Source organism: Melospiza melodia, chromosome 30 (genome assembly GCF_035770615.1).
Source record: "Melospiza melodia melodia isolate bMelMel2 chromosome 30, bMelMel2.pri, whole genome shotgun sequence".
In the NCBI taxonomy this organism is placed as follows: domain Eukaryota; kingdom Metazoa; phylum Chordata; class Aves; order Passeriformes; family Passerellidae; genus Melospiza; species Melospiza melodia.
In genome coordinates, this window is record NC_086223.1 from 447,324 (window position 1) to 459,467 (window position 12,144).

General features: G+C 53.4%; 1 protein-coding gene across 1 annotated transcript in view; it reads right to left on the bottom strand.

Annotated features, from left to right (window-relative positions):
* SKAP1 (src kinase associated phosphoprotein 1) overlaps positions 1–12,144 on the bottom strand; it is a 61,767-nt gene that overhangs the window by 15,142 nt on the left and 34,481 nt on the right. Inside the window, exons 6-8 of the mRNA XM_063178660.1 lie at positions 1,184–1,261; positions 465–548; positions 18–142 (exon numbers count right to left, since the gene is read on the bottom strand). Coding sequence (XP_063034730.1) covers positions 18–142; positions 465–548; positions 1,184–1,261 — 287 coding nt within the window. The remainder of the gene's footprint in view (positions 1–17; positions 143–464; positions 549–1,183; positions 1,262–12,144) is intronic.

A 12,144-nucleotide genomic window follows, 5' to 3' on the forward strand; every position in this document is an offset into this window, starting at 1 on the left:
TTCCCACCATTCCCCACCTCGTAGGAGCGTTTTCCGGGACAGAACAGCTGGAAGCAGCATTTTTTCCGGGAATCTTTCCGGAGCTGGGGATCTAGGTGGGCCTGGTAGCGCTCGATGGGAAAGGAGCCTTTGGGCTGCTTGCCTGGGAAAGGGGAATTGGGCAAAAATTGGGATTTTCCGGCTTTTTTTCCACCCCTGGATGCAGCTCAGGGGGGCTTATCCATGGAGGGAAACTGAGGCACACAGCTGGAAAATTCCAGGGAAGGGGAATGTCCAGAAAATCCGGGAAAGGGAAATGGCTGGAAAATTCTGGGAAAGGGGAATGGCCAGAAACTTCTCTTTGCTCGAATGGAGAAAACCCCAAATCCAGCTGGGATTTCCCCGTCCAGGAGCTGGGAATTGCGGTTTTCCATGGTCAGATCCCACTTTTCTACCCAAAAGTTGGGAATTCTTTTCCCTCTCACTTTTCTCGTTGGCGTAGTAGAGGAAATTCCGTTGGGTGAGGACGCACCAGCGCTTGTGCCAGTCTGAGCCGAAAAAGCTGGGCTCTGGAAAACGGGAAAAAAATAGGGAAAAATGGGAAAAGTCAGGAAAAATCAGGAAAAGCAGGGAAAAGGCTCCATTTTATTCCTTTGGGATGCGTTTCTCATGGATTCACTGCAGCCAGGGAACGTGTTTGGGGTTAAATCTCTGGGAAATGTCGTTAAATCAGAAATTAGCGGGAGTTAAGCCAGGCCTAACTCCGAGCTGAGCTCAGGGAAAAGCCAGGAGCTGTTTCTGCCTCTCCCCATCAATAATTCCCGAGAAAATCCCATTAGGGAAGGGAATAATTTGTGGCTTTCACGGGAAAAGGGAGATAAGGCCGAGGCTGATTCCGAGCCCGGCTCTTATCTCCGCATTAAATGTGGGATGATCCCGAATCCCTGGAGCTTTTCCCGGCTTTTTCTCCTCATTAGTTTTGCCCTCCAGGCCTGGGCTGGGCTTAATTTAATTCCAGGATTTAATTTGGATGCTCTGGAAAAGGGAATGAGCCGGGCAAGGCGTTGGAAAACCTGGAGGCTCCTGCCGGTGGAAATCCGTGGATTTCCTGATTTTTCCTGGGTTTTTTTAGGCTGGAAATTGGGGATTTTCCCAAATTTTCAGATGGCAGCCCCGGATCTTCTCCTGGGATTCCTGCTTTTACCTCGGGATCTCTTCTCCAGGTATCCTTGCTTCAAAATATTCCTGGAATCCTGGAAGGGCCGTGGGATCTCCTCCAGGCCTGCAGGGAGCAGAGCAAAGGAAAATCTTGGAATTTGCCATTCCCATCCCCACATTCCAAGGTTTCCAGCCTCTTCCTTTGGGGAAGAAGTGTTTGGGGTGGAAATCCCAGTTTATCCCAATCCTGCTGATATTCCCATCATTGGGAATAGGGAACAGGGTCTTGGAATAATTCTGGGATTCAGCGGGATGAGGATGGAGCTACCCTTTCTCCCTGGAATCTGGTTGAGTTGTGGACATGGAAAACCAAATTCCCATGGAGGATCTGCCCATGGAATCTCATCCCGGAGCCTGGAAGGGCTCTGCCATTCCCAGCTCATCCGAAAAACCTGGGAATCCTGGGATAGTGGGAGGTGACCCTGGATGAGCCTTAGGATCCTTTCCGTCCTAAATTATCTCGTAATAAATGCACATAAAAGTGAAAAATATGGAAATAAAAATATAAAAATATAAAAATACTGATCCATAACTTGAAAATCCCTGGAATTCCTCCCCTGTTCCCCAATCCTTCCCCAATCCCAACATTCCGACCCCGGCCCTGCCCGGCCGAGCCCTCCCTGATCCACAATGAGCCGGAAAATCCTAAATCATTCCCTAATGGAGCGCCCACCCCATCCATCAGCGGGCGGGAATCCATCCCCATTAATTCCCTAATCCATGATAAACTTCCCGTCCTTTCCTGTCCGCGCGGGGACTCCGTAAATCCCGACTTTTGCTCCGGCTCCACCGGAGCGTTCAGGTGTGCTCCGACCATTCCTCGTTAGCCCGACGGCCTCATTTCCCCGGGAATGGCCTTGGAGGCCTCGCTTTCCCGGGAATGGCCTTGGAGGCCTCGCTTTTCCGGGAATGGTGAGGCCTTGGAAGCCCCATTTTCTAGGGAATGGCCTTGGAGGCCTCATTTTCCTGGGAATGGCCTTGGAGGCCTCATTCCGTACGCAGAAAACTTGGGAATTCTGCAGGCAGCAAACTTGAGAAAAAGTTTGGAATTCTGGGAAAACTGGGGGATTCCAGAGGCAACAAATATGGGAATTTTAGGCACAACAAACTCAGGAATTCCAGAGGCGGCAAACTTGGGAATTCCGGAGACACAAAACTCCGCAATTCCGTAGGCAACAAATTTGGGAATTCCAGAGGCAAGAAACTTGGGATAACTCCCCGCAGCGGGGCAAATCCAGGGGGAATTCCAGCATTTTTTGGGATTCTGCCCAAGGTGACGTTTAGCAGGGCTGGGGAACGGCTTCCATAAATCCCGGCTCATCCCGGGAACCCGCGGAACGCCGGGATCAGCCCCCGCATCCGGCCGGGAAGCGCGGCCGGGGCTCGACCGCGGCTTTTCCGTGTTCCCGATAAGGAACCCATCCATCAGGGCCGGGGGAAGGCAGGAGGGCGGGAACGGGGCTGGATTTATCGGGAATGTGTCATTCCCTCCACACGCCCCGCGGGATAAATGGATCCTCCATCATCGCCGGCCGCTCCGCACCTGCGGCCGCGCGCGCTCCGCGGTGACCGCAGCCAAGGATTTGATGGATTCTCCCGGCTTTAATGAACGTAAACAAACAAAGGAGAGAGGGAAACATCAAATAATTCCCGTGACAGCTCCCAAAAGGAGCCGGGAGAGCGGGAAGCGCTTCCCAAAGGGAGCCGCGTTTGATGTGGGATCGGGATTTGTAAACAGCGGCAGCTCCGGATCGCGCCTTATCCAAATATTTCCCTTTCCCAGCGCCGGCTGAAAGTCGGGATTGACGGCTTTGGACTCTTCAACTTTCAGCTTTCACCCCGCGGCTCCGGCTCCGGTGGGAGGGAGGGAGGGAGGGAGACCCCACCCCCATTCCCGCTGGAATTTGTTCCCTAATTTCCCCTTGGAAAAGCTGATGTGGGGCAGCTGGAGATCAAACTCCCAGTGCTGCTTTCCCCCAACATTCCCGGTTTTCCAGAGGGTCCCAAGCCCCTCTGGGGACCTCCCGGCCCCAAAGGAGGAGGGAGGGAGGAGTGACCTCAATTCCTGCCGGGATTTGTTCCCTAATTCCCCCTTGGAAAGCTGATATGGGACACCTGGAGATCAGACTGGTCCCGCTCTTCCCACTCATTCCCGGTTTTCCACAGGGTCCTGAGCCCCTCCAAGGAACCCGCAGCCCCAGATGGAACCAGTGGAGGAGAGAGAGGGAATGGGAGGGATGAGCCCCATTCCTGCTGGGATTTATTCCCAATCTCCCCATGGCAAAGCTGATCTGGGGCACCTGGAGATCAAACTGGAGCCGCTCATTCCTGGTTTTCCAGAAGTTTCCCCTTTTTCTTCAGTCACAGCCCTCATCCATCCCATCCCTTTTTTCCATCTGGGTCAATCCCAGAGGGATGAAGCTCCCCCAGCCATGGATAAACAGAATTTGGGATGCTGAACCTTGGGAGCAAATCCCAAATCCTGGTGGGATCCTCCTGCCCAGCCACCCTCTTTTCCTGATTCCCACAGGGGCAGCAATCCCAGGGAAAATCCTAAATTTTGGGGAGTTGAGGGTGTCACAGATGTGGGAATTCCACCTTTAATCCTGAGCGTAAATTCAGGAATAAAGGGAAGGGAATGAAAGAACCTTCGTGCCATAAATATCCCGGGAATTCCCACGGGCACTCCGGGGTTACATCCCAGCTCTTTAAAAACGTATCCCAGGAAAATCAAGCACCTCCATCACCTTCCCGGGAATATTTACGGCCTCTCGGAAGGGCTGGCCAGCACAATTCCCACTTGGAATTCTCCAGGAGCCGCCAAAGGTCAGCGCAGGGGTGGACCCGGCTGAAGGATTTCCCTCCCGGGATTCCAGGGCTGGAGATCCCAACCCTGGAGCTGCTCCCGAGGGATTCTCCCGGGGTTTGGGGTCGCGTCCCGGGCCAGGAACTCAGGGAAAGGCCGTGTCATTCCAAGATTTTGCCACAAGGAAGCAGCAGAAGCTCAGGATTGGAGCCGGGAGAGGGAGCGGCCCCGGCGGGAGCGGCAGCGGGGGGCTGGGATCCCAATTCCCAAATTTCCCACCGCAAAAAGGGGCTGGGAACCCCGGCTGGGATCCCAAATCCCAAATTTCTCATCCCTAAAAGGGGCTTGGAACCCCGGCTGGGATCCCAATTCCCAAACTTCCCACCCCAAAAAGGGGCTGGGAACCCCGGCTGGGATCCCAAATCCCAAATTTCCCACCGCAAAAAGGAGCTGGGAACGCTGGCTGGGATCCCAAATCCCAAATTTCCCACCCCAAAAAGGGGCTGTGCTGATCCCTAAAATCCCCTGGCCCAGGGGGGTCCAGACCCCCACTTTTCCCCAGTTTTAGGGTGGCAATTCCATCTCCAATTCCTGCTGGGAATTCCAAAGGAAGAAGGGAGGAGGTTGGCAGGTCCCTGTCCCCGTCCCTGTCCCTGTCCCTGTCCCCATCCCTGTCCCCATCCCAGACGCTTCAAACCCTTTTTGCCCCGTTTCAGGGTGGCAGTTCCATGCCCCATTCCCTTTGGGAATTCCATGGGAAGCAGATGGGGGTTGACAGGTTCCTGTCCCATTTTCTGTCTCTTTTCCCATCCCATCGATCCCATCCCATTGATCGCATCCCATCCCAGTCTTCCCAAACCCCTTTTCCCATTTTTGGGGTGACAGCTCCGTGTCCAATTCCTGCTGGGAATTCCACGGGAAGTGGATGGGGGTTGACAGGTCTCTGTCCCCATCCGTGTCCCTTTTCCCATCCCATCCCATCCCATCCCATCCCATGCCATCCCACCCCAGTCCCCCCAAACCCCCTTTCCCATTTTTGGGGTGCCCTCTCCATGCCCCATTCCCGCTGGGAACCCCGTGGGAAGCTCCAGCCCCTCTCCCTCCCTCTCCCTCTCCTGACCTCATCACTTTTCCCCCCCTCTGCAAAAGTGCTGAGCGCGGCTTTCCCGGGAATTATTTATCCGCGGGAGAAATGATTAAAAAAATTATTGGGAAAAAAAGGGAGATAAAACAAAACATCGATCGCTGCGGCCGCGTCCGCCTCTGGGAGCGCTGGGAATGACAGCGGATAATGGATGGTGGGGCCGGAAAAACGGGGAACGGCTTTTTATGGCAGCTCGGGTTCCCGCAGAGCCGTAAATCCGGGACGTGGGGGGTCGGGAGGAAAGCTCCAAACGGGGATTGGGGAACTTTGGGTAGGAACCCTGGTGGGATCAGAGGTCCAGACCCCAAAATCCAGGTGGGATCAGAGATCTGGGACCCCAAAATCCAGGTGGAATCAGGGCTCTGGGAGCCCAAAATCCCAGTTGGATCTGGGCTCTGGGATCCCAAAATCCAGGTGGGATCAGAGGTCTGGTACCCCAAAATCCAGGTGGGATCAGAGCTTGGGATCCGGGGGGATATTCAGCCCCCATCCCAAAATCCCAGTGGGACCAGGGTCCCAGGGCCCAAATTCCAGGTGGGATCAGGATTACAGGACCCCAAAATCCCAGCTGGATCAGGATTTTGGGACCCAGGGGGGACATGGGACCTTATCCCTAAATCCTGGTGGGATCAGGGTTCCCGGACCCCAAAATCCAGGTAGGATCCGGACTCCAGGATCCAAGGGGGACATTGAGGCCTTATCCCAAAATTTGGGTTTAAAGAGAGCTCCACGACTCCAAAATCCAAGTGGGATCAGGGCTCCGGGATCCAGGGCAGACATTGAGCCCTTACCCCAAATTCCAGGGATTTGGGATAGAACAGAACGGCAGGAACGGGATCCCATGGGAGCGCAGCCCCTTCCCAGCCTGGATCTGCTCCCGAACTTTCCCCTCGGGGCCGTTCCCCCGTTCCCCCATTCCCTGGGAAGGAAGGGACGGGAACATCACCGGGAATTTGTACCGCGGAGCTGACGTTTATGGGAAATTGGGAAAGTGAGGATTTTATTGCTCTCTCCGTCAAAACCCGCGGCTCCATCCGAGGCCCGGCAAATGTGGGATCGATATCCCAGCCTTTAATATCATCCCAGAAAATAAAAAAAAAAAAAAAAAATCATTATCCCGTTATTTTTATTATGGAGTTACGGCTGAAAAATGGGACCTGGGCTGGTTTCCATTTCCTCACAGTTTTTTACAGGGTTTTTTACGGGGTTTTTCCCTTTCCTGCTGCCTCTGGATCAAATCCTGCCGGGATGGGAAGCAGGATTTGGGTGGGGATGGGAAGGGCGTGGCTCTGCTCTGGGATGGGATTTTGGGAGCCCCAAATCTCCAGGATGGGATTTTGGGAGCCCCAAATTTCCGGGATGAGATTTTGGGAGCCTTGGGGTTCCGGGATGGGATTTTGGGAATCCCAAATCTCCAGGATGGGGTTTTTGGAGCCCCAAATCTCCAGGATGGGATTTTGGGAGCCTTGGGGTTCTGGGATGGGATTTTGGGAGATCCAAAACTCCAGGATGGGATTTTGGGAGCCCCAGAGTTCCAGGATGGGATTTGGGAGCCCCAAATCTCCAGGATGGGATTTTGGGAGCCCCAGAGTTCCAGGATGGGATTTTGGGAGCCCCAAATCTCCAGGACAGGATTTTGGGAGATCCAAATCTCCAGGATGGGGTTTTCGGAGCCCCAAATCTCCAGGATGGGATTTTGGGAGCCTTGGGGTTCTGGGATGGGATTTGGGAGATCCAAAACTCCAGGACGGGATTTTGGGAGATCCAAATCTCCAGGACGGGATTTTGGGAGATCCAAATCTCCAGGACGGGGTTTTGGGAGATCCAAATCTCCAGGACGGGGTTTTGGGAGCCCCACGCCCCTCCTGACCCTTGAAAAGACAAATTCATCCCCACAAAGTCCCAGACTGGGAGAGGATTCCCACTGGGACAGAATTCCCGATGTCTTGCCAGGGCCTTGGTGGTGTCACCGCTGCTGCCCCCATCTCCCTGCCTGGATTCCTGGGATTCCAGGGATTCATGGAATGGGCGAACACCAGGAGAGCCAAATCCTTGATCCCACCTCAGAACCGGGATGAGACGGATCCGGGATGGTTCCTGGGATCCATCCCGTGATCCCAGCTCCCATTCCAGCTGCTGGGAGCCGGGACTGGGGACAGGAGATCCCAGCCTGGAGCACGTTTGGGACACGTGGATCCCCGGGATTTATGGAATGGGGGAACACGGAGCCAACGCCTCCACCTCACTCCGGAACCAGACGGATCCGGGATGGTTTCCGGGATCCAGCCCATGATCCCAACATTTTCCAGCCTCCCCGGGGGTCCCTGGAGCCCCCGGAACGCCGGGATCAGGGCGGTGAATCCCAGCCTGGAGCAGCATCCCGGCAATCCCCGGGAATCCTCTCCGTGCCCTCCTCATTATCCCATTCCCAGCGGGAAGTTCTGAGCTCCTTCCCGGCTCCTGCTATAAAAAAGTGATGGATGGCCGGGAAAGCTCCGGGAGTTCATCCATTCTCCCATTAAATTTTCCTTTAATTGGTCCCGGAGTCAATCAGGAACTCGCTGGGCAGTGAATTAAGGAAAAGAAAAAGAGGGGAAAAAAAATCCACGGAGCGGGGGGAGTCTTTGTGCTGATCCTGGGTTAAAAAATGCTGGATTTGCTTCCAGAGGGGCTGGAATTCCACACTGGGAGGGTCCTGCATGGATTGAGGGATCTCCAGGAATGGGGAATCCGCCAAGTGCCGTCAAATCACAAAAAAATCCTTGGAAAACACGAGGACAATAAAGCGATGGGGAGAGGGAGGATGGGAAGGGTGGATAATGAATCCGTGATATTTCCAGGGGTTGGGATGGCATTCCCGAGGCGTGGAAAACTCTGGGAATACACAACAGGAATTCCTGGATTGGTGGGAATGAGCTGGGGCAAAGCAAAGGGCAGCACTTGGAAATGCCTGCAGACCCATCCTGAGTTTTCCTGGAATACTCAAGGAAGGACCAGTGACCATGGAGAATTCCTAAAATTCCTTTGGAAACCTGGAGAGGGGAAAGCTGGGATGGGCCATTCCAGGGCTGTTCCGGGGCCATTCCTGTGGATTTCCAGCTCCTTCATCCCTTTGCCTACGGATCCAAAGTTTGGCATTGACACATCCCAGCCGCACCTGAGCCAGGGCAGGATCCTCCCTCCTGGGATTTTCTTCTGTTCCCCATTTCTCCCATTTTTTGTGGAATTTCAGAGTGGGATCAAACCTCTGCCCGCCACCCACATTCCCACCCCAAGCCAGAGCAGGATTTTCCCGCCCAGAATGTTCTTCTGTTCCACACTTTCCCCGTTTCTTGTGGAACTTTAAGGAACAGAATTAAACCGTGTTCTCTTCCCCATTTCCCCCATTTTTTTGTGGAATTTCAGAGTGAGATCAAACCTCTCCCTGCCCTACACCCACCTCCCACCCCTTCCCACCCCTCCACCCCTCAGGAACACCGGGATCAGCTCCGTTCCCCCTTCCAGGAGCGCTGGGAACGGCTCCATTCCCCCTTCCAGGAGCCCTAAATCTCCTGGCGGGAGATTTACGATTCCCATTCCCGTTCTTTACTGCAAATCCAATCGGGCAGTAATGGTGGAACACGGGAACGCCGTCACCCAGGGCTGATGGCTCCCATAAAACCGATGTCATTCCAAACGGATGAGTTTATAAACGGGAACAAACCCTCGGCGCTGACAGGAACATGAAACCCATTCACCATTTAAACGCTTCCCATTTTTTATCTCTGGGATTCGCGGCTGCTGGGGAACGCGGAGCGCGGCCGCGGGGAGGGGATGGGCTCAGGATCCTAAAGCCGGGCTTAAAATCACCCCAAACCTGCTCAGTCCAGCAGGATTTGTCCACTTCCTGCTTCGGAAAAGCACCCAGTGACCCCAAGGTGTCATAAAGCCTGAAATCAGCCCTACAATCAGCCCTAAAACCAGCCCCAAAACCAGCCCTAAAACCATCTTGGATCCCTGCATCCAGCAGGATTTATCCCTTTTTCACTTTGGAAAAGCTCCTGGTGGTCCCAAGGTGTCAAAAATCCCAAAATCAGCTGTAAAAACAGCCCTAAAACCAGCCCAAAAACCATCTTGGATCTCAGTATCCAGCAGGATTTATCCATTTTTTACTTTGGAAATCCTCCCAGTGACCTCAAGGTGATATAAACCTCAAAACCAGCCGTAAAACCAGCCCCCAAAACAACCTTAAAACCAGTCCTAAAACCAGCCCTAAAACCATCTTGGATCTCAGCATCCAGCCGGATTTATCCCTTTTCCACTTTGGAAAAGCTCACAGTGACCTCAAGATCCACAAAACCCTAAAACCAGCCCCAAAACCAGCCCCAAAACCAGCCCTAAACCCAGCCTGGACCTGCCCAGCTTCCATCAGGATTTATCCCCTTTTCACTTTGGAAAATCTCGCAGTGACCCCAAGATCCCCAAAACCCTAAAACCAGCCCTAAAACCAGCCCTAAAACCACCTTGGATCCCAGCATTTGGCAGGATTTATCACTTCCCCACTTTGGAAAAGCTCAAAGTAGCCCTAGCGTGTCCAAAATCCTAAAATCAACCCTAAAACCAGCCCCAAACCCCAGCCCCGGGCCTGCCCAGCATCCATCAGGGTTTATCCCTTTCCCACTCTGGAGCGGCTCCCGCCATCCCGGTGGATCCCGATTATCGCCGTGGCGACGGGCTCGGATCCATCCCAGCTCCAGGTGTGTTTGCATTGCTCCTCCCGGAGCTTTTCCGGCCGCTCCGGGGCTCTTTCGGCACCTCCTCATTTCCCCGAGCAAATATTGATGGAACATTGTCCTGGAGCTGAAGGGGGAAAGGGGGAGAGCTCCACCTGCTCCCAGAAATCCGTGCTGGTTTTCTCCGCGGTGTTTTGCTGGAAAATCAGGGAAAATCCCAAATAGGGGATGGTGGAATGGTTTGGGATGGAAGGGCCTTAAATCCCATCCTGTTCCCGTCCCATTCCGCGTGCAGGGACAATTCCCATTATCCCAGGGTGCTCCAATGCGGCCTGCGAGAATTCCAGGGAGCCAGGGAATCCCAAAATCCCACCTGAACTCCTCCTTTCCCACTTGGAACACATCCTCTCTGTCCTGTCATCCCAATTCCCAATGAAAATGTCCAGGATATCACCCCAAAGGATGGGGAATGTCCCTGCCTGGTGCTGGATCCTGGGAAAAGCTGGAAAATCCAATTTATCTCTCCAATGATGGGTTTTCTCCTTCTGGAAAACAGGGATAACACCACAGAGCTTCTCCTGGGAAGGGCCTGATTATCCTCGGAAAACATCTGGAATTTTCCCCTGGTATTCCAGGAATTAGGATGGGAATGATCCAGCCTGATCCAGCTCTTTTCCTTGGGAAAAGGGAGCAGGAATATCTTTGGCTCCATGGGAGGATTGCTTTGGAAAGATCCACGATCCTTGAGGATCCATGGAATCACGGAATGGGATCGGAATGGGAGCGACCCCCAAGCCCGGAATTCCAGAATTCCAGGAACTGGGAATCCTCAGGGATCTCCTTCCAACCCCCTCCCACCAGGGCGGGCTCAGACCATTGATCCATGGATAAAACCACGGAAAACCGGGAAAAAGAGAGGGTAAAAAAATCCCCCACAAACATCCCGGAGCTGGCTTTTCCAGACCCAGCAACCTCGGATCCGGGGGCGTTCCCGGTGCCCACGGATCCCACCGGGATCTCCTCCCTTCCTTCCTTCCTTCCTGCCCTGGGAGCAGCCTGGAATCCCACCCCAAAGGGAAGGAAGTGCCACCGGAGCCTCCGGCCCTAAATCCGGGCCCATCCCATGGAAATTCCAGAGCTGGGAACGTTTCCTCCTTCCCTGAGCAAATTCCGAGCCTTTGGCTCCATCCTTGTTTTTATTTGGAACGGGAACAGCCCCTTCCCTAAAAATCCCTTTCCCACCCAAAAAACCAGGAAAAGCTGGAGCAGCCCCTGGATCCCATCCCGGGAAAACCTCTGGAATATTTGCAGCAGGAATCCCAAAATCCTGGGATTAATTAAAGCTCCTAATTATCAACAATTGATTAATGACAAGCTGGCATTAATTAGGAAAAGCAGCCTCCGCTTCCAAGAGTTTTCCAAAGGTTTTTCCTGTCCTGCCCATGGAATGGATGTCCCGGAATGGTTTTAGCTAGGATTTGGAGGGATCTGAGATAAAAATGGGGAATTTGGAGGAGGGATTGAGCTGAAATCTGGGATTTGGGGTGCTCCAGCTATTTCCCAAATTGCAGGAACACAGGAACCTGGGAATCATCCGTAAATCCCTTTATTTGGGGAGACTGAGGCCCAGTTTTCCCACCCCAAACCAGGAACACACCAAAAAAGCCTGGGAATTTTTCCAGGCTCATCCCTCGAATGTTTAACCAAGCCATTTTTTAAAGAAAAGCTCCAATCCCGAGGGATGGATTTTTATCCTTCTCCATGTGGGAGCTGATGTTTCCCAGGATGAACGGCCCCTGTTTTCCCAAGCCTTCAAATCCCACTAAATTTCCGTTTCCCTGGAAGAACTCCGCAGAATCCCATAAAATTTGATTTATCCGCCTGCGTGAGCTGCACGGAACCGCAATTTCCAGGATAAATGCCGGGTGTAAATTGTGGTTTATGTCGGATTCCGACCGGCTTTACGAGTTTCCCCGAGAAAACGGGATCTTCCCGCCTTTATTTCTTCCGTCGGAGCCTCCCCGGCCCACCGAGGAATTTTCAGGATTGGGCTCAGCCAGGAATCACCTTTTTCCCACTATTTTTCCTGGGGGGAATTGTGGGAGTTCTGGGATTTGGGGTTGGTTTAAATCAGGTGAATTTTAAGGGAATTCCTGGTGCTGTTCCTGGGGATTTCATTCAAGGGTCAGCCAGGATTCTCTGGAAAATCCTGGTTGGGAAAAAAAGATCAAACCATCCAAAGTTTGGGCACAGCAAGGGGAAAATTCCTTGGGAATGTGGGTGGG